The 23,415-nt window shown below is 39.8% G+C and overlaps 1 protein-coding gene across 1 annotated transcript; it reads left to right on the top strand.

The window, feature by feature from the left end:
• Positions 1-754: 754 nt before the first annotated feature.
• HDAC11 (histone deacetylase 11) lies at positions 755-22,986 on the top strand. Its single transcript, XM_073644461.1, has 10 exons — positions 755-901; positions 2,957-3,105; positions 3,932-4,032; positions 5,015-5,131; positions 6,718-6,760; positions 7,969-8,045; positions 10,675-10,737; positions 11,631-11,727; positions 20,891-21,069; positions 22,515-22,986. Coding segments are annotated over exons 1-10 (1,008 nt in total). The 5' UTR covers positions 755-899; the 3' UTR covers positions 22,695-22,986.
• Positions 22,987-23,415: the final 429 nt, after the last annotated feature.

Here is a 23,415-nt window from a genome sequence, read left to right as displayed (position 1 = left end):
CATAATTTGGCAGTTAGCTTGTCAGGAGCCTAGAAAAGTTGGGTGGCAATCCCCTGGACCAAGAAACCAAGATAATGGTGGGCCTCTGTAGCAAAAATATGCAGACCTACATAAAGCTTCCACTGTATGTATATCTAGGAACTGATCAGTAACTAGTTACCATGAAGGTCATTATCTCAGGTCGTTACATGGAGTTTACCAGATAGTCAAAAGCTGCTTACAAGGTAAGGTTGGTGCCTCCTACTTGGCTCACGTCCAGAGGTTCATGAAGCTCATGGGCCCCAATTCAAAATCTCCAACAAGGCCCCCAACTCTCATGGGTAACTAATAGGGTTGAGCGGACCCGTGGAAGTTCGAGTTCTGAACTTTATTCCAAAGTTCAGTTCGGGAACCAGAACTGTACATGAACTTGAACCAGAACCCGAACCCCATTGAAAACAACCTTTGAGCTAGGAAATTCTCTCTCTCACTTCCCCGGAACTCCGAACATTCCAACAGATTTCCGGCAGAAGTCCGTGTTCGGCGATTAGCACCGGACACTAACTGTCCGGTACGAACTCAGAACTTTTAAGTTCGGATTCGCTCATCTCTGGTCTCTAATAGTACAAGTCTTCTTATATGGGCCACTTGGCTAAAGCCGGGTGCGAATGTGACCCCCGCCCTTGTACAGATGCACAGGTTGCACATATTGTGTGTCCGCCTCTGTTCGGAGGCTAGAGTTGCATGGTACTGCAGCGTGCTCAATCACAGAACACTCCCATGTCACATTTCCTGCAGCTCAGAGGTCTCTTTCTAATGTGTAGCACATTTTCATGACGTCACAATGACAAGTGCATAACCCAGCCTTCTCATGACGTCATGTGTTGGAGGAGGAGACCTGCCCCACAGAAGGAAACAACATGTGAGTAATCAGAGAGGGGGGAGATGTGTTACATGGAGGGCGAGCAGGCGGCCTGTCAGTGTATAGACAGGGGCATGCAGGCTGCTGCTCCACATATGGGCAGGATGGGAGTCAAGCTGGCTGCCAGGGTATACATAGGAAGACGGGCTGTATGCAGGTTACTGGGGATCTGTACAGGTTTGCAGATTTCTGGGGTTTGTGTATACAGTATGATATGAATTTTCTGTGCATAGGAAGGAAGGCAGACACTGGTGTAACAAGCAGGCAAGCAGTGAGTCTGCTGGTCAATAAATACAAGCATTTAGGCCTGCTAGACGTTATATAAGGGGATGTACGGAGATGGCGAATGCATGGCCCCCAGCACTGCGTATACACAATCAGGCCTCATTCAGACGCCCGTGTTGCATCGGTATTTTTCTTCGACAGAACATATAGCCATTAAACTCTATGGGGCTATTCACGCACATAAGTGCCCACACAAAGAAAAAAAACCAAGGTCTGTTTCTGATCTGAGTCATCGATCCAACTCGCTAATACAAGTCTACAGATCTGTGGAAAACCTTTGACCGGACACCGATCGCATCCTTCTTGCATCTGAGTGCTGTCCATTTTTCATTGCTAGAAGATTGAGAAGATCCATAGCTTTTTTTTTTTGCATACGAGAAAAGCCAACCCTAGGTGACCGCGACAAACAAGTTGCAAAAAGTCAGAAGCAATTTGATATTTTGCAACTTGCTCGTTGGGGTTGCAGCACTGTCACATAGCGATCTATGGCCACTTGACCTGTGTCGCAGACCAAAGTTGTCGTCGTCTAGACCCGCTCTTAATGAGACGAGGTGCAAAAAAAAGGTATAGAGGTGCCCGACTAAGATTCTGTTCCGTAATGCACTAAATGTAGAACTTGGCTCTAAAGGATAATTGATTTTATTTGTGATTGCAATCTAAAATCAAATATTTTGGCCTAAACAGTAGACCTTCGTCAGTAAGACGGATTGCCCAGAAGCAAATGTAAAGACACTAGGCGCAATGGCATAGAGATGTTAGATTTGATTTTGATTCTTTATTATTTATTAGAAAGTTGCAGAACTTTGTTTTATAGAATTTCAAATAAATTGTTGCTGGAGAGAACGGTGACAAAGTGACGCTTTTTAATACGGAATCTTCTGATGAAACAGGAGGTGCAGAATAAAAAGACATGACCAACCATGTCTGCACAGGGCAGAGCCGCTGCACAGGGCAGAGAATCAATTGTCCTTCTGGCTATGTTCACACATGTTGGGTTTTTAAGCGTCACAAATCTGCAGCAAAACCTAATCTCTGGCAGGAAATCAGCTGTGTCAAAAACTCAGGTTTTGCTGCGTTTTTTTTCAGCGTTTTTTCACTGTCCTTCTGTTTCTATTTATTCATGTACATAAAGTTCTGTGAAAAAAAGAACCCCATTCTATTTTACCATCAAAAACGCTGATGCAAATTTTGGTGCGTTTTTTCTACGTTTTTTTTCACCATCCATTACTTCCTATGGGTGAAAAAATGCTGAAAGAAGTGACATGCTCTATTTTCCAAAAACCCAACCAGGGCACAAAATACGCAGCAAAAAAAAACCAAGATGTGTGAACAGAGAATTCTGGTTTTCTTATAGACTTTGCTGGTACTGCAAAACACAGCTGAAAATTTGCATAATAATCCGCAGCAAAAAACGCTGAAAAAACCCAACATATGTGAACATAGCCTCTGAGTGCCAAGTTCTGCATTTATTCCAGTCATCATCCAGGGTCTGATGGAGAAAAGAAATGCGCCAAATTCATCAGATGTTTTGCACCTTTTAAAAATTTGGTGCATTTTTCAGCTTCCCATTGTGCAGAAACTTGCAATTTTTCTACTCCAGTTTTCTCGCAAAAAGGACTTGATAAATTCGCCACTTTGACCAAGTGCAGTTATGGCGAGATACAGTTTAATGACATACCCACTTTCTAGAGGAAACATAATAAAGCCACCATGAAAATAGTAATGTAATATAATTTAAGTAATAATGAAATGCTTGGATGTGTTTTCTAGGCCTCATGAAACTAGACTGTATCAGGACGTCCCTGCAAGTCGCTGGCCGATTGTATATTCTACTGATTATAACATCACATTTATTGGACTGGAGAAGCTTCATCCATTTGATGCCGGCAAATGGGGAAAAATCATCAACTTTCTCAGGGGTAATTATTTAGTTTACAAAGCACAATCGCGGTCCAGGTCAGTGCTCTCTAGCCGTAGACAGGAGCTGCGTGAATTTCCTTACCCTCCGGGATCCCATGCTCGGTTTATGAATAGTAAGGATGGCGAAACGTCACCTGCACAACGTACCCCGCACAGAAGACATCACGCTAGGTTAGCAAATAAAACACTGCGCCAGTGATTCCTGAAGCCCAGGAAATTCACGCAGCTCCTGTCTATGGCCAGAGAGTACTGACCTGGACTGTAGACCGGCGTTGTGTTACTTGATGATCTAACCATAGGATAGGTCATAAATATTAAATCAGGGGAGATCCGACACACAGCAGTCCCACCGATCAGATGTTATTACCTTTGATGATCACCAGAGCTGCAATTTGCGGCTCCATTCAGTATGTAGCACCCACTGCCAGGCACTGCAGAACAACTTCTATTCAAGTCAATAGTAGATGTTCTTCAGCACTGGGCAGCGGCTGCTACACACTGAATGAACCTGCTCAGTGCACAAACCAGCGGCACCCAGTGCCAATTGGTGGTGGGAATGCCAGGTGTCAGACCCCCACCAATCTGATGTAGATGACTTATCCTATTATTAGGTCATCAGTATGTTGTGATCGGACAACCCCCCCTTTAATGTTGGATCTGTGCAGGTCATTGTGCACTTGCTAAACTGACTCTATGTATTGGAAGGTTATAGGGTCTACCGGATTGTGTAAAACTCATTTCCAAAAATAATTACGTAAAAATATATATATATTGTCCCTAAAGGTGGACAATGCCTTTAATTTTTGTTAATTTTTTCCCTTTTAGATGAAAAGTTAATCACAGATGACACTATTGTAACTGCAATGGAGGCAACAGAAGAGGACTTACTGGTTGTACATACGAGACGCTACATAAATAAATTAAAGGTAGTGTTTTTTTTTTACGTAAAACACACAGATAATCTCCGATTCATCATTTGTGTAGTTTCCTAGTCATTTTTCGTTTTTGTCTTGTATTTGTTGCCGTTTTTTTAAGACAAATTCTTCAAAATGACATGTGGTTGAAGAACAAATAAAAAAAGAAATTTAAATTTGAGCAAAATGTTCTTCATTTTTGTTTTTAACCTTTATTATTACTTTTTAATCTACATAAAACCACTTCAGTAGGAAATGGAGAACATTTGTGCAAAAATTTAGAGACTTTTCAAAAAGTCGCAAATGAAGAATCCAGCCAAAACATCTGGAACCCTGTCCACAATGAACTTAAAAAAAAAAAAGAACAAAAACACAAAAAAGTGACTTTATAAAAGACACAAAACAGTGATGAATCGACCCCATATTTCTTGTGTTTTTGCCTTTGCTGTGGGTACGAATACAATTTGCGTCATGAAAATTACATCTTAGGTCTCCTATAGATGTCCTTGAAACACGGTCTGAGCATGAACCGCAATGGACGGACTGTCCACAAGTCTCCCGACTAGATAGCCTCATATATGCCTAAGAGGGCACAAGATTCAGCAGAGGTCTTGTATCCCTTTATTCTAGTGATTGTGGGGGAGGTCGTCTTTGACGTGTCTCCATCACATGTCTTTTGTAAAAAGAAAGCTACCCGTTAACTGTATATGACCTTGTTCGTCATTTTTGTGTAAGAGTATGTCCAGATTCACGCTTCTGACAATCTCCAAGAACGAACTGCGTAGACCAAACTGGCTGCTGGTCTCCTGACCCAAACTCAATAGCCTTTAGGAATATATGAGGCTGTTGAATTTGGGTCATGAGATATATAACCAGTCTGAACCATGAATGTTGAGTACATTAAGATGACCTAAGGTTTTCTTTAAAAATTGTCTTTAGCTAGAATCCTGTAATAAATAAGTGAACTCCTCACTGCAATATTTATGTCTTCTAGTGGTCATTTGCAGTTGCCACCATAACTGAGATTCCACCACTGGTTCTGCTTCCCAACTTTCTAGTTCAAAGAAGAGTATTGAAGCCATTGAGGACTCAGACAGGAGGCACCATAATGGTATGTAGGAGGAATATATAAAGTGGTAATATCTAGACTGGGGTGACTGGTGTGACCTGCCTTGTAAGGGTCATTATAATGACTAGAGGTAGAGATGAGCAAACACAAACTTAAAAATTCGGGGTTCATACCGGACACTAAACTCCGAACACGGACTTCTCCCGGAAGTCCGTGTTAATGTTTGGAGTTCCGGGGGAAGTCCGGGAGGAGAGAGATTTTTTTTTCCAGATGAAAAGTTCAGGTCTCCATTGTTTTCAATGGGGTTCGGGCTCTGGTTCAAGTTCGGCTATAGTCATGGTACCTGAACCGATCTTTGCACTAAAGTTCGGGTATGGCACCAGAACCCGAATTTCCACGTGTCCACTCACCCCTGGTTACAAGTCATCTTAGGACCTCAATCAGAAATGGAAATTTTGCAGCAGATGTAAGCCCCACTCATTACCCTGGTTATACTTCCAAAACCAACCCTGATTAGGGTGTCGTGCAGTCGACTGTAATGTCAGTCTGAGTGTGATCTGACAAAACATTGTCTCGCACTCGGACCGATGTTACGGTATTCTATGGAACCGTGCACGTGTCTGATTTTCAGATTTTTTTTTTTTCCTCGCACCGAGCCTGTTGAAGGAAAAAATTGCAGCATGAAAAATTTGCACACGTAAATTGGATCACACCCAGCCATGCTAATCAAAGGGTTTGTCAAAGAATTCGGACTGCACTCCAATACATTCGAGTGTGGTCTGATTTTCACAGACTGACAGAATAGAGAAGATGGAAGAAGATTGAGACATTTTTTTTCGGTCTGTGATCAGTGTGATTAGCGATTTATAACCAAGATTAATTGAAATGTGAATCATTAAAGGGTTATTCTCAAAAAAGCAAGTTATTCCCCATCTATAGATAGGGCATAACTTGCTGATTGCTGGGGCTTAATCATTGGGACCACCAGTGAGCCGAAGATGGGGTTCTGGAACCCCAAAATCTGGACTCTGCAGGCCTGAATAGAGCATGCGTGCACAGGCGCAACCTCCACGCCATTCATTGTCTATAGGACTGACCGAAATAGCTAAGCAGTCCTACAGACAATCAATGGGCCGAGCATGCCCACCTATGCTCCATTCAAAACGGAGCTCCAGAGACAGAGTTGCTTTTGAGTATTTATATATAATACTTCCCAGAAAGGCAAAAAATATCAATGGTTATCAAATCTGGCTATTGAGAGAGGAATTTGTAATAGGAATTGGATTGTAATTTGACTGAAATCGGTGCGATAGAATTAGAGGTGGCCATTTATATTTGTAGAACCCGCCAGACTCATAGACGTCAAATAGAGCCGTCATGTGTTTGCTTCGTTGCAACTAGAGAATCAGAGTGCCCGTTCTTGTGATTGTGGGGACCCCCAACCATCACACACTTAACCTGTGAATAGGTGATGGGTTGTGATTATAGGAAAACCCCTGTAAGTACAAATACAACCTTGATTCCTCTAATGGCAGCTTTCCGGTCAGCGTCAAGTCCATGGAGCTGAGAATGATATAATGTCTGTTACTGTCATGGGCTTGAACCAAAGTTATCTACTTTTCTTTCAGGCTGGAAAACTGGCTATTGAAAGAGGATGGGCAATCAATGTCGGCAAGTATAAGATGTTTTCTCTGTTATCTGACTCATGAATGGTAAGACGTCAAAAGATGTCTCCCTTATGAGAGAATAATAAAGACGGGGTGAAATGGTTCTCACATGTTCTTCAGTCTGTCGTCACTAGGAAGCTAATCTGACGGGGGGGGGTACAAGACTCAGCGTGCGTGTTGTCCTACTAAAATAAGTAAGGGATTAGGAAATGTATTTATATGTCATTTAACATCAAAGATTTAAGATCTAAGTCCCTCAGACATGGTGCTTGGGATCACTCATTATAATGATTGATGAAGGGTCGTGCCTGCCGTGTACAATAGAGATTAGCATTTAGGGTATTTTATATGGCAATATTCTTAAACTTCTATTGAAGATAAAGGAGTTGTCTAGTTTAGAAAAACTATTTTCATATACGATGTTAGGGACGTCCGAGTTAAAGTGAATGTTTCATCAGAAAATGATCCATTGTTTCCTGTCCTTGCGCTTTTGTTATTTCCTCCCCTTCTTTCAAGAGCTATAACTTTTTTTTTTATTTTTCAATCGACAAAGCCGTATGAAGGATCGTTCACTTTACCATATAATGTGCTGGAAAAAAAAAGGAAAAAAATCAAAGTGCAGTAAAAGGGTGAAAAAAATCCACACAATTTCACCATTTCTTTTTTAATTTAATTTTTAACCGTGTTCAATGTACAGTAAAAATAACCAGGCAACATAATTCTGCAGATCAGCAGTATCAAACCTAATAAATATATATTGCTTAATATATATTGTTCTGGTTTAAAAAAAAATAAATCTGAATTTGGTAGAAACAAAAAGTGTCACCATTTTCTGAGACAGATAACTTTTCCATCAATAGAGCTGTATCAGGACTGGCTTTTTATATGGCATTTTTATTACTTTTTATTTAATTTATTTTTTTGCTGTGCAATGAATGGGAATAAAGGCCATCGAAGCTAAATGACTCAAAAAAATAATGCATTTAAGTAAAAAAAACTAAAACAAAAAAAAAACACATTGGCATCCCCACCGATCAACTGCTATCTGCTCCTTTGGTGGTGGGTGTAAACAGCTTTTATTCAAGAGAATAGTGGGTCTCGGACCCCCACCAATCTTCTGATATTGATAACCTATCCAAGGATAGGTCAACAATATGTCCCCAAAAGTAGCCAGCCCCTTTAACATACATTTCATTTGGTATTATTTTTAAGGTGGAGGCTTTCATCATTGTTCCGGTGACAAAGGAGGAGGATTCTGTGCATATGCTGACATAACGTTAACTATTAAGGTATAGTACAAGAGGAATTATTTTAACATAGTAGTTTATTTTAAAAATGTATTATAAACCATGATACACAAGCTGTTGTATAAATGATAGTTAGCCACCATGTACATAAGAGAAAAGATGGAGGAACTCTCCACCTTCAGTGGTATCTGACAAGCATCTAATTTGCATTTGGGTCAGTGAGGACTAGAGCTGTACAGTGATACTCGCCCAGAGAACACCTGAAGGAGCCGATGGGTGAAACCTAGGCAATGGAAACAATCAAATTTCTGTCTTCATTTCAGGTCAAGGAAAAAAAAGAAGACAGCACCACTGTTCTTACTTAATTGTGCTTTCAATCCAATCATTAAAATGAACGTGAAGCGCCCAACATCATTAAAGTATCTACAGTGCGGATGCCTGTTACAAAATGACTGTTGGGACTTGTAGTTCTGCCGCAAGCATCGCAGCGCTGTTTGGTTGAGTGTGCAATTCATTAGTAGACGCTTTTCATAGGAAATCCGCTGGCTCTGCCTTCATCTCATCTATGGATCTTCAGGGGTGCATTTCGAAATGGCAATTTGTGGCGCATCAATGCATCATTTAGAGTTGAGCAAAAAGAATTGCAGGAACGTTAGTCCAGTGCCCACGTTGGTAGTCCGTGGCCGGTGGATCGGAGCCCTCCTCTTACCTGCCGGCAGGATCCTGAAAATATTTTTGCTGTACTCCACTATATACAAGTCATTTTCCCCTCATTTACTGGCCTGTTTACACAGACGAACGAACATTGTTAGAGACAGAGACACAATTGTTCCGTCACCATACAGTGTGATGCCACTGGCAGTACATCCCCTGTTTACACGGGAAGATGTGCTGCCAATAACAATGATTTTTTTTTTTGCTGGCATAAATGATCTGATCATTCGACAAGCAAACATTTTGCTCATTTGTCGGGTGATTGTTGGCTCATTTACACCGGCTGAAAACTGGAAGCGTTCCGAAAGGTTGAACTGGATGGACCTAGGTCTTTATTCAACCTATGTTACTATGTTACCTAGTGGTCAAAACACACCAATGGTCCAATGACCCCGTAGGGTAAACACATTTTTCCTCTGTATTTTTCTGTGCAGAAAATCCAATGCTTTTAACATTTCGAGCAAAGTGGATGTGAACTCATGATAACTCATGTCTACTGTGCGTTTATTGAACTGTTGATTGTTTTGTTTTGTTTTTTTTGGTGCATTTTTTCCCCATAGTCTTGTATAAGGAACTGGAAAGAATGAATGTGAAAAAAAAGATTTTTTTAAATGCAGACTCTCAGCATTTATCACCTGGAAAAATAAACACATTAAAATGCCGCTTCAAATCTGGACCAAAAACACATAAAAAATAGTTCAGTCTACAGATGATTCTCTGGTTTGGCTGGTTTGAGTAATTTTGCATATCTTGTGCCATGGAGTGTTGCCTTGAAAATAAGTCTCCATGCATACTGGGGTCTCTTCACTGAGAGCTATTTCCACCCTTGAGCTCTGTCCAGGTATCTTAAGTAGCCAACCAGTACTTTGCTCTGTACTGATGAAGGGTAAAAACCCAGAAATGGTGCAGTCCTAAACATGGGTCCCTGATTTGGCTGGTATGAGCTACTTTCTATGACTTTTTTTCCGAGGGAGCATTTCCTTGAACATATGTCTCTACCTATTCTTGAGTCTTTTCAACGAGAGCTGGTTCTTGCCAATCTCCTTCCAAATGTGTAGTCAGGACAATGCTGTGCAGAAAAAAAAAACAATGAAAACAGCACAGTGCTAAATGTGGTGGCCATTCATTCTTTGGATTAGGCCCCTTCACATGTCCGTATACATACCGATACTGGAAAAACCGGCACCGGTGTGATCAGTGTGCTACCCTTTTTTTTCTGGTATGGATCAAGAAAATTAAATTCCAAAGCTTCTCCTATACTTTGCAATGTTAAACACGTACAGCACACAGATGACATCTGCGTTCTATATGTGTTTTACACAGACCCATAGACTTTTATTGATCCTTGTCATCCATGCTTCTGGTAAAAAACAGACTTGTCTCAGTGTTGTTTGCATGGACACACAGTCCGTGCAAACACATGGACATGTGTGCAGTAGGTTATAATGGGTACGTGTGGTATTTGTGAAAAAAACGGATGCCACACATACTGTAACATGGACGTGTGAAGGGGCCTTAGTGTGGTTCCCAAAGTTCAGACCTCTAATGATCATGGAGTGATAGCATATCATGGTAATATGTCATCACTTGATAAAATTGGAAAAGACTTTTAAATTGATTTCACAGCGGGTATGAGTGCTGTATGTCCAGGCTTGGACTGGCCCATGGGAGAACAGGAGAATCCTCCGGTGGGCCACCATCCTCTTATATGAGCAGTACTTGGCACAATATACTTGAATGACTATATACAGACAAAGGCAGCATCTTATTCATTAACAATCTACCCAGTTCAATGTTCTATAAATTTGTAATTGAGGATAATGTCACATTTGCATGTAGCTGAAAAATGGGGCCCTGTTGGTTACTGGTGGACCCTTGGCACCTCAGTCCAACAGTGTGTATATCTGTAACCTAAAAACGGATATCAATAATGAACTTTATCTATTTCCTTTTTTAGTTCTTGTTTGAGCGTCTTGAAGGTATTTCCAAGGCTACCATAATAGACCTGGACGCCCATCAGGTACCAAACTACACATATCTATTCATGTCATCAGATCAATGATCGGGGATCGCTGTGGATTCTGCTTCTGTATCTCAATAATTAGCTGTTGTTTATCATTTCCTTATTATGTCAAATGAATAACGTAGAATGGGGAAATTCGCTCTATGAACCAGAGTAGAAACCCACCAAAAAAATGATATTACACCAACAGCCAGTCATCTATAGAGGTCAGCAGATCACAACTTTCCCCGGCAGATTCAGCTTCATGTTGGGGTCTCAGGGGCCCGATTGTTTCAGCAACTCTCATATTTAAAGGATTGTCTGTGATGAGACAATTCCTGAAAATGTACGTTTTAGATCAATGTTACCCCTTAGATCTCAATCTTAGCCTCTCTCCCAGCCAAATCAGATCTCATACTTAGCACTGACGAGGGGCAATACCCTGAAACACGTGTCTGCAAATTGAGATTCCGATTTGGCTTTTATCCTAAGTCATATTTCAAGGCTCGTTAAAGAGTTGATAATAACTTGTAGGATCGCTGCTTCCAATAGGTGGCGCTAGAGTTCAAGTCCTGTTCCTCTCTGAAGAGACAATTTGCACATTTAATTTCCCAGAGGAGCATGCAAGGCATTTAAGTCTCCTCACACTGGCGTGCCAGACCTGACATGTCACTCTCCACAAGGAGAAACCTTACCCCTTAGATACCAGATCAATGTTTTAAAACATATAATATATAAGAGAAATATATGTTTTCAGATCGTATTATATTGGAATAAAACTGAAAAATAATACGGAATAAAGTAATGAAATCTGAACAACCAATTGTATAAGTCCAAAATGCTAAGTTCTCCCTTATAAGACATTAATACTAATTCTGGATATATATAATATATACTTTTCGTTTTATTAGGGTAATGGGCATGCACGAGATTTCATGGATGATAAAAGGGTGTACATCATGGACATGTACAATCGGCACATATACCCTGGAGATACATTTGCAAAACGTATGTGAAATCATTTAATAATTTTACCTTTGCATCAGCGTTAGAGCATGGGGATGTCATTATTAGTGATACAGAAGTATCAGGTCATGCTCTAGTATATTAGTATAGCAGCATTGTTTAAGAAATAACTGTATGCTGCATAGTGTAAATGGGACTTTTTTTAACCTCTTACAGGGAATTTGTCACCATTTTTTCCACCTAATCTGACAGCAGCATAATGTAGAGAAAGAGACCCTGATTCCAGGGATGTGCCACTTATTGGGCCGCTTGCTGTCATTTTGATAAAATCACTGTGTTATCGACAAAATATTATCAATAGAGGACTAGTAAATTTGCTGCCATATAGTCCAAGCACACCTCCGCCACTGATTGGCAGCTTTCTGCCTATGCACAGTGTACACATAAAGCAGCCAATCAGTGGTGTGTGTGTGTGTGTGTGTGTGGGGGGGTATACAGAGGTCAGTATTCATAGAACTGCGAGATCTGCAGCAGAGAAAACAGCGATTTTATCCAAATTGCAGTAAGCAGCTCAGTAAGTGACACATCGCTGGAATCAGGGTTTCTGACCCTACATTATGCTGCTCTCAGATAGGTTAGCAAAACATGGCAAATTACCTTTAATGACCAGACCTGAAAAGGTCTTAATGACTAAACAATTTTTTTTGTTTCTCCACATTACAGCAGTCATCATTTTTTTTTTCACTGATGTGGCTATATCCTAATTTTTCAGCACTTTTTAGGAGTTCTATTAGGGGTTTGTTTTTTTGTCAATCAAATATAGAAAAATAGATTTTTGGCATTTTTCTTCTATCATACTGTTGATGATGTACATTAATTTTACAGTTCAGTAATGAATTCCGATTTAGTTTTTTGTGTTTGTTTTTTTGTGACGTGTATCAAATAGAATGTGTTTTACACTAAATGATGATGTTTTGTGTGTGTGTTTGGGTTATTTATAACTTTTCTGTCACTCACAGTAGTAAATTTGTCGTGTGTGTATGTATGTATGTGTGTGTGTATATATATATATATATATATATATATATAATATATATGCGTGTGTGTGTGTATATATATATACACATACATACACACACATATACAGTACAGACCAAAAGTTTGGACACACCTTCTCATTTAAAGATTTTTCTGTATTTTCATGACTTTGAAAATTGTACATTCACACTGAAGGCATCAAAACTATGAATTAACACATGTGGAATTATATACTGAACAAAAAAGTGTGAAATAACTGAAAATATGTCTTATATTCTAGGTTCTTCAAAGTAGCCACCTTTTGCTTTGATGACTGCTTTGCACGCTCTTGGCATTCTCTTGATGAGCTTCAAGAGGTAGTCACCGGAAATGGTTTTCACTTCACAGGTGTGCCCTGTCAGGTTTAATAAGTGGGATTTCTTGGCTTATAAATGGGGTTGGGACCATCAGTTGTGTTGTGCAGAAGTCTGGTGGATACACAGCTGATAGTCCTACTGAATAGACTGTTAGAATTTGTATTATGGCAAGAAAAAAGCAGCTAAGTAAAGAAAAACTAGTGGCCATCATTACTTTAAGAAATGAAGGTCAGTCAGTCCGAAAAATTGGGAAAACTTTGAAAGTGTCCCCAAGTGCAGTTGCAAAAACCATCAAGCGCTACAGAGAAACTGGCTCACATGAGGACCACCCCAGGAAAGGAAGACCAAGAGTCACCTCTGCTTCTGAGGATAAGTTTATCCGAGTCGCCAGCCTCAGAAATCGCAGGTTAACAGCAGCTCAGATTAGAGACCAGGTCAATGCCACACAGACTTCTAGCAGCAGACACATCTCTACAACAACTGTTAAGAGGAGACTTTGTGCAGCAGGCCTTCATGGTAAAATAGCTGCTAGGAAACCACTGCTAAGGACAGGCTACAAGCAGAAGAGACTTGTTTGGGCTAAAGAACACAAGGAATGGACATTAGACCAGTGGAAATCTGTGATTTGGTCTGATGAGTCCAAATTTGAGATCTTTGGTTCCAACCACTGTGTCTTTGTGCGACGCAGAAAAGGTGAACGGATGGCCTCTACATGCCTGGTTCCCACCGTGAAGCATGGAGGAGGAGGTGTGATGGTGTGGGGGTGCTTTGCTGGTGACACTGTTGGGGATTTATTCAAAATTGAAGGCATACTGAACCAGCATGGCTACCACAGCATCTTGCAGCGGCATGCTATTCCATCCGGTTCGCATTTAGTTGGACCATCATTTATTTTTCAACAGGACAATGACACCAAACACACCTCCAGGCTGCGTAAGGGCTATTTGACCAAGAAGGAGAGTTATGGGGTGCTACGCCAGATAACCTGGCCTCCACAGTCACCAGACCTGAACCCAATCAAGATGGTTTGGGGTGAGCTGGAATGCAGAGTGAAGGCAAAATGGCCAACAAGTGCTAAGCATCTCTGGGAACTCCTTCAAGATTGTTGGAAGACCATTTCCGGTGACTACCTCTTGAAGCTCATCAAGAGAATGCCAAGAGTGTGCAAAGCAGTCATCAAAGCAAAAGGTGGCTACTTTGAAGAACCTAGAATATAAGACATATTTTCAGTTGTTTCACACTTTTTTGTTAAGTATATAATTCCACATGTGTTAATTCATAGTTTTGATGCCTTCAGTGTGAATGTACAATTTTCATAGTCATGAAAATACCAAAAAATCTTTAAATGAGAACGTGTGTCCAAACTTTTGGTCTGTACTGTATGTATGTATATACAGTGAAGGAAATAAGTATTTGATCCCTTGCTGTTTTTGTAAGTTTGCCCACTGACAAACACATGAACAGTCTATAATTTTAAGGGTAGGTTAATTTTAACATTGAGAGATAGAATATCCACAAACAAATCAAGAAAATTACATTGTATAAATTTTGAAAAATGGGGGGGAACTTAGCAGGGGGGAGGCCAGGTATGGCTGAAAATGTCATCATAATCTATGCTACAAAAATAGTGGAAATTACAACAGAAACAGTCCATGACTGTAGTATATTTGTTTGTTGTGTTGCAGCTGAATGATGCCCTTAATTCATAAAGATGCGCACGTCTCTTAACAAATTTGTCACATCTTACTCTAGTGCAGTGTTCATCAAGACTGGCATATAAAAAGCCAAAATGTGCTATTTGTCTCCTGTTATTGACTCATTAGTGGAAAAAGGCTGCTGCCAGTTGCCTTACAGCCAGACAAAAAATTTTGGGAGGGAGGAGGGGGAAAATTGGCCGATCTCCGGAGACTCATACTGTGTGTGTATATATATATATATATATATATATATATATAATATATATATATATATTTCACAATTTTGGTTGCAAAAAACTCAACCATGGCATCAAAGGAGACCACCATATAAAGGCCACATTCAGACTACTATGTTAGCAGTGTTCATTTTCCACTTGCCCCCTGAAAACACTTGGCACATATGTTAAACATATCTATAGGCCCACATTTACCCTACAGTATACTATACTGAGTATAGAGCAGTGTTTCTCAACTCCAGTCCTCAAGAGCCACCAACAGGTCATGCTTTCAGGATTTTCTTAGTATTGCACAGGTAATAATTCCATCATCTGGGCAATACTAAGAAAATCCTGAAAACATGACCTGTTGGTGGCTCTTGAGGACTGGAGTTGAGAAACACTGGTATAGAGTGTCATTTTGACCCCAGTCAGACCAATATGCTTTGTTTTTCCAGATGCTACTCCATACAGGGGCATCTAGTAGAAAATTGTATAGAAAGCTAAATACACTATTTTTTATATGAGACCTATAGTTCAGCAAATAGATTTGCAAGACTGTGGTTCAGTAGCCACAGTGGCTGCCGGGCTAGAACATTGCGGGGCTCTTCTAATTAAAAGGTCCAGTGTGATATAATGTGTGTCATGATGACACCATGTTGGGCCTATTAACCAGAAGAGGCATTCAATATCTGGTCAAATATAGGACCTAAATGTTTCCTTAATTGGCAGAAAAACAGTAGGCAGCCGGCCTTTTACCTGTTCTTGAAGCCAGTTGTCATTGTCGGTTTATTAACAGGCTAGGAAAACGGCCGAATCCTGCTGCCTGAGGGAGGCAAAATGCCACCTTCCTGGGAGACATCTTGGACCTCTGCATGAGGCGGTTGACAGTGTCCCCCCTGTGGCTAAGCCCAGGGCACATTCTCCCCCTAGATTTGTCTTTGCTCAACATGTAATGAAAACAATAGAACAATAGTACCACAAGATTAAAGATCAGAAATTCATTGTCCCCCAGGAAGTCAACTGAAAGTGCTTGGAATGTAAACAGTACGACTAGAAATTACCAGGCTGTCAAATAAAACAAAAGGCTAACCCCAGTGTTTCCCCTTAGATCATTGAGGGTCCACCTGAGGAAGCTAACGCGAAACAAGCATCAGGGCAGGTCCTTAGCCTATATTTTCCAGGATGTCAAATAGGACAATCTTTAATTTCTAGTCTTATTGTTTACATTCCGGTCAATTTCAGTTGACTTCTCGCTGAGCAATGAATGTCTGCTCTTTTATCTTGTGATAATATTGTTTTCATTGCATATCAGGTATCTGGTTTACTATATATTTCTACTTGGTATTATTATTTTTTGGTGACCTACTGGTAAACCTGATTATAGCCTTTTTTACTTAGGTATTTTAGACAGGACTATATTCTGCTTTGGTGATATTTTTTTATCTATGGTATATGTATTTTATTATATTTTTATTCATGTATTAATAAAGAGTAATATTAGTTTGTATTTGGTTGTATAGTGTCTCCTATCTTCATTGGATTTTCTGTTTATCAGAAGAAGCGCTGGGGATAGTTTTTAGGTACTGGTAGGATGCCAGGCTCTGGTCTAAGGGCCACAGATCACCAACAAGGCTGCTGGACTAGGTTTCTGCGACTCTTTTTGCTCAACTGTAATGGAAACCTATATGCAGCATTTGTCACTGTATGGCAACATAGTGGCATCCCTCCAATATATACCTTACAGTGGAAGTCTCAAACTAAAATATAGTCCAGGGCCGCTTAGAAAACTCCCATTATGGCACGGGTCACTTTGTTAAATTTAGACTGGAATTTCATGGCAAAGCAGAAGCACGCGGGCAACGTTTGCTCTATGTAGCTGCTACATCACCCCATAGATCCTCTCTCATATATACCGTGTGTGTATATATATATATATATATATATATATATATATATATATATATATAGTAAGCTGGCTGTTAGACACATAATGGATGGGAGATAAACCTGGAGTAATGCTTTAGTACATATATAGGAATAAAACGGGTTAGTCGGCCATGACAAGTCGATTATGAGCAGAGCAGCTGAAGAGTTGGGAGAGTTGCACAATGATTGAAAATGTAGATGACTCAAAAAAGTGGCCATACAAAACATGTTGCTCAATTTTTGGTACGTGAATAGTCATGTTTGCCCTTAACCTTCACTATCTTGCCATTTTTCGTTTTCGCCTCCAAGTTTTCCAAGAACTTTTATTTTTTTCCATCAATATAGCCATAGGAGGGCTTGTTTTTTTGCAGGATATGTTGTAATTTTGAATGACACCATTTATTTTGTCATGTCATGAACTGGAAAGCGGAAATTTTTTTTTTTTTTAAAGTGCATTGAAATGGAAAAAAAAAGTGCAATTCCACAATTATTTTTTTGGTTTTATATTTACCATCTTCATTATATGGTAAAATTGACCTCCAGGTTAGTACGCAGATGCCAAACATGTATAGTTGTTTTTTTTTGTTTGTTTTTTATTAAAGTGGTGAAAAAAAAATTGTAAGAATTGTTTTTCGCTTGTGTCGCCATTTTCCAAGACCTGTAACGTTTTCATTTTTCGGAATATGGAGCTGTGTCAGGGCTCATCTTTAGTGCCCTGAGCAGACATGATGTTTTTACTGGTATCATTGTGGGGTAGAAATTATGTTTTGATTGCCTGTTATTACATTTTATTTTAGTGTTGCAGCGGCCAAATAACTGTAATTCTGGCGTTTTGATTTTTTTTATTGTTACGCCATTTACCCACCAGATTAATTCATTTTATATTTTGATAGATCGGACTTTTACGAACGCAGAGATACCAAATATGTGTAATTTTTTAAAATTGTTTTATTTTAAATGGGATAACAGGGGAGTGATTTGGACTTTTGTGGGGTTTTTTTAAACTCTTTTACTGTATTTGTTAGTCCCCTCAGGGGACTTGAAGCCGCGATCATTCAATCGTTTGTGCTATACCTAGCAGTGTGTCAGCCCTGCTAGATATGGCAGAAATCACTATCTCTTATGAGCGCTGGCCGCGGGTTGGCGCTCACAGGAGGATCTTAATGACAGGCACAGGAGTCATCAGCAGTCCCCCGGCTGTAATGGCAACCCATTGGCGCCCCGCGATCCCATCACGGGCGCTCTGACAGCAGCAGGTCTCTTCATCAGGCATAGAATAACACAAAATCTGAAGAGTCACAACAGGACACAGGAATAATGCAATAGATGAGACAAGTGATGTGAAGCAGAACTATCAATATGGGAAGGGGAGAAACAGCTGTGGCAGTAAATATTGGAGCAGTTCATAGATAAGGAGTGTGAAAGTTTTATTGTCCTGTGATTGAGGTCTGGTCCATTTTTGTGATGCCCCCACAGGTCTGAGAAGCTCATTTGTTAGTTGATGTAGAAAGACCAGGAATGAAGGTGTTGCATGGAGTTGTGTCTGAGGCTGCGTGCCCACTATGCGTTTTTGCCGCGGAATTTCCACAGGGAAAACGCTTAAAAAACGCTTGGTAATACGTGCCCCATGGTCCCCAATGATAATCCGCATCTGCTGTGCACATGCTGTGGAAATTTCCGCTGCGGATTATCATTGCGGAAAAATACGCAGCATGTCCATTAATTTTGCGGACACGCAGCGTAATCGCCGCCATTGACTTGCATTGGACCGCGTGACATCCGCATCACTGCATCTGCACAAGCGGATATCATACGGTTCAATGTGCGGATGGTACCCAGGTCTGGAGGAGAGGAGACTCTCCTCCAGACCTGGGTACCATAGAAACTGTAAAAAAAAAGAATTTAAAATAAAAAATAAAGATTATACTTACCTTCCGATGTCCTCCTGGTGTTTTCTCCCCTCCATCTGGTCTGCTGTATGGGTCGCGTTGTTGTGAAGGACCTGCCATGACGTCATTGAGTCATGTGACGTCACCGCAGGTCCTTCACACCACCGCGAGCCTCCCTAAACACCGGACGGAGCAGAGAAAACACCGGGAGGACATCGGAAGGTAAGTATAATCTTTATTTTTTATTTTTTACTATTCTTATTCTTTTTTTTTTAACTAACTTGGTCACACTACTATAAATCCATGCCGGTTGCATGGATTTATATAGTGTGAACAAGTTGTTAAGCACTTTCCAGGTGATGCTAAAATCGCTTGGAAAAGCGCTTGATAACCCGCATGCAGAAATTCATGCAAAAACGCTTGACAAACGCTTCTACCTGGCGGGAAAAACGCATGTAAAAACCGCATGCGTTTTTCCTGCCAGGGAGAAGCGGAAAAAATATGCAGCATTTCTGCATCGTGGGCACATAGCCTGAGTGTCACAGGTTTTCATAAATTTGTACTCCCAGAATATTCTGTCTCTCAGGGATTTGAAGTTACCTTTCAGTACCGGCAATTTCATGTCCATGATTCTGTGATCATGGCTATGAAAATGTTTGGCCACAGGTAGATCTATTCTTTTTTTCTTTTATTATGTGCCGATGAGAATTCATCCTTGTTCTAAGTTTTTGTCCTGTTTCACCCACATACTGCACAGATCCCCAGTTGGACATTTGGTACATATAATTAAAGGGGTATTCCCATCTCCAAGATCCTATCCCAATATGTAGTAGATGTAATAATAATAATATGAGCAAATACCTTCAATTAGAAATGTAGTATAGTATTTTTGATTTGCTATGTCTCTTTCCTCATGTGCAGGCAATACAGGACCTTAGGTATCCACGGTTATGACCACTAGCAGCTAGTTAACTAACTGTCACTTTATCAGTGGACGTAACCATGGATACCTAAGGTCCTGTATTGCCTGCACATGAGGAAAGAGACATAGCAAATCAAAAATACTATACTACATTTCTAATTGAAGGTATTTGCTAATATTATTATTATTACACCTACTACATATTGGGATAGGGTCTTGGAGATGGGAATACCCCTTTAAGTGCAATACATTAGATGTGATGCAGCTAAAGGTACCTGGAATATTGTAGTCCTGGTGAGAGTTAGGGATCTTTATCTTGTCCATTGTCAAAGTAAATTGATAGATTTTTTAAAAAAAATTTCTGGTTGCAAGGAAAGGTTCCTTTTGTTGTTGGAGAGGACAGGGAGCTTCTGGCAATGATGTTTTTTAGATTTGGGGGATGCCTAAAACACAGAAATGGGGCATCTGGAAATCTAGATTGTAATCAGGCATTTTTTTGTAGTAAAGGTTGGATTTATGTCTTTCTGCATCAATGAAGCAATGTGCTCCTCAGACCATCACAACCATAGACCAGAGCTCAATCAGAGGACAATAAATCTTTCACACTCCATATCTACGAACTCTTCCAATATTTACTGCCACAACTGTTTCTTTCTCCCCTTCCCACATTGATAGTTCTGCTTCACGTCACTTGTCTTATTACTGCATTATTCCATGTTCTGTTGTGTATAAATATGTGACTCTTCAGATATTTTGTGTTCTTCTATGCCAGGTTCTGTATTTACATAGTTATAGACAGTGAGCTGCTTATTACAGGAGGGGGCGGAGTTGGATTAGCAATCACGTGCTGTTGTAGTCCGGACAATGATAATCACCAGCTGATAAAACCTTCATTTTAAGTAAGCAATCAAATTCAGCCTGACATGTGACATAGCATTGAAATCTGTGTCTTCACCCCTACCTCATCCTGTTTTCAGATTAAATAGCAAAAACCTGCCCACTGATACCCTTTAAATAATTTTATGAGTAATAGTACGACATGGGGCTCGAAGGGATTTCAATAGCAATTGTTTACAGATCTGTGCTTTATATGAGATTTTAGATGGTGAAATATATTAATTCGTTCTGGGTTTTCTTTTGTCCTTTCTAAAATATTTAGGTGCAATAAAGAGGAGAATAGAGCTAGACTGGGGCACAGAAGACAAAGAATATTTGGAAAAAGTAGAAACTCACGTGAAAGGGGCGCTGAATGAGATCACCCCAGATGTGATCATCTACAATGCTGGGACCGACATACTGGACGGAGATCCACTCGGTGGGCTCTCAATTTCCCCCCAAGTAAGTAGCACATGTTTCCCTACAATGAAATCATGTAGACATAGTGATCCCATATAACTCTACATGGTTTCATAAACGTGTGATTTTACACCATTGTTGGTACCAGCAATAAGGGTACATTTGAAAAACTGTCTAACAAAGTTTGACTTTGTTGTCCATAGCAACCAATCACAGCACAGCTTTCATTTTTCAAGAGCAGAATACAAAATATAAGATGTGCTGTGATTGGTTGCTATGAGCAACCAAAAGTCTTTTTTAGACAGGATCGTAAATCCACCCTTTAAAGGGGTATTCCCATCTCCAAGATCCTATCCCAATATGTAGTAGGTTTAATAATAATAGTAATAATATTAGCAAATACCTCCAATTAGAAATGTAGTATAGTTTTTCTGATTCTCTTTCCTCATGTGCAGGGCATTGCAGGACCTTAGGTATCCATGGTAACGCCCACTGATAGTTAGCTAGTTGCTAGTGGTCGTAACCATGGATACCTAAGGTCCTGCACATGAGGAAAGAGACCTAGCGAATCAGAAGAACTATATTACATTTCTAATTGGAGGTATTTACTAATATTATTATCATTATTATACCTACTACATATTGGGATAGGATCTGTGAGATGGGAATACCCCTTTAATGTCCCTAGAAATGATTCAGTGGCAATCTGCAATATGCCAAACTAAAGAACAGATGACAGCTCTTTTTACATGGAGTTTTACCAGACGTCTTTCATCGAATCACTAGTTTAAACTGATTAAAGAGGATTAAAGGGGCTGTCTCATGGTTATATATTCTCTAATAGTAATAATAGTTAATGAATATGAAAGCAGACTGACCCCATTGATTATTATGAGGTCCATCTGGGTTCCATTTTGTGTCAGTTTTTAGGACAGAAGAAAAAGAAAATCATGCAGAACTTTTCCTTCTGTTCTAAAAACGTACGCATAAGACCTCATTCAGACTTCCGATTTTGGCATATGAGCGCTATCTGTGTTCTTCATGGATAGCACTCGTAACTCGTCATATTTTCACGGACTGTCAGAATCATGGTGTAGAATATTTTTTTTTTTTAGTATCTCCATATATGAGAAAATCGGATGACACTCGGACCACACGGATTAAACTGTGATCAGAATAATCGTTCCGATTTTCTCGTACGCAAAATAATCTGATGGAACCCATATAGAACACCTAATAATCAATAGAACCTGTCACCTTCCATTTCCATCAGTTCTGCAATGGATCTGTGTTACAAATGAATTCTATTTGTCTATTCCTTTAAAACAGAACCAGCAAACAGAATGTGCAAACTGAAATGTGAACGTAGCCTTATCCCACAAATCATAGAGTTTATACGAAATTAAAAATTCTTATTCCCATAAACAATTGAGCTTTGTTATTTTGTACATAGAATTACATAGAATTGTATTTTTTTTTATGATTAGGGAATCGTAAAGAGAGATGAAATTGTGTTCAGCATTGCCAGGAGCCGTTCCATCCCAATACTGATGGTCACCTCCGGAGGATACCAAAAGAGGACCGCGAGGATAATTGCAGATTCCATCATCAATCTGCACAACCTTGGCCTTATTTCCAATTCTCAGTCAAGTGAACCCAGGATATGAGCAATGCTATTGAAAATGTGACTAACTCTGTGTGGCAATAATTTACATTTTGTTTAAAAAAATGTAATATATGAATTTAAAATACTATGTATTTATTTTAGTGGGGGGAAAAATTAGAACAAAAATTCTAAGAGCACTTTAATTTATTCATTTAATTTCTGTTATTAATTAACTCTGACTGATCAGAAGGGGCTTTAATGGGAATTTTCTCTTTAGACTATGTGCACATGGAGTCTTTTTGCTAAGTTTTCAGAGCAGAAACTGAGCAGAAACTCAGAGGTTTTGAGATTTGGAGAATAGTTTCTCCTCCAAAAACTCCCCTAAACACTTACGATACAATGGTATTCTCTCCTTTGTTCAAATATTCTTAAAATGGGTTTCCCATTATAGGCATTTATGGCACTTGTAGGATAAGACATCAATACCTGATAACTCTGATCCCTCTTCAAGGACACTCACCTTTCAGGTGAACTAGTAGTGTATTACTTGTGGACTTTGGAGCAGCTAATCCACAGTTTAAAACATTACCAGCAATGTAGATGATATTTAACATGCTGATTTACGCTGCGGATATTATTTGCCAGTAAATTGACATGCAGTGCGAATATTTGTATCAGCGGCAAGTCAATTCTTTTTTTCAGAATTCATTCTTGCAATGCACAGAGTGACGTCCACTGAAATTCTGTAACAATAATTGCGGCAAAACCGGTATATAACAAAT

The sequence above is a fragment of the Phyllobates terribilis genome, unplaced genomic scaffold, assembly GCF_046119375.1.
Source record: "Phyllobates terribilis strain yellow unplaced genomic scaffold, ASM4611937v1 Scaffold_8__6_contigs__length_399053987, whole genome shotgun sequence".
Classification (NCBI taxonomy): Eukaryota; Metazoa; Chordata; class Amphibia; order Anura; family Dendrobatidae; genus Phyllobates; species Phyllobates terribilis.
The sequence above is the reverse complement of the archived record's forward strand: the minus strand, read 5'-3'. Positions and strand labels throughout refer to the sequence as shown.

Coding starts and splice junctions, on each gene's coding strand:
- HDAC11 (XM_073644461.1), top strand. Junction 8,046..10,674: donor ACATAACGTTAACTATTAAG/GTATAGTACAAG, acceptor TTCCTTTTTTAG/TTCTTGTTTGAGCGTCTTGA. Junction 21,070..22,514: donor GGCTCTCAATTTCCCCCCAA/GTAAGTAGCACA, acceptor TTTTATGATTAG/GGAATCGTAAAGAGAGATGA.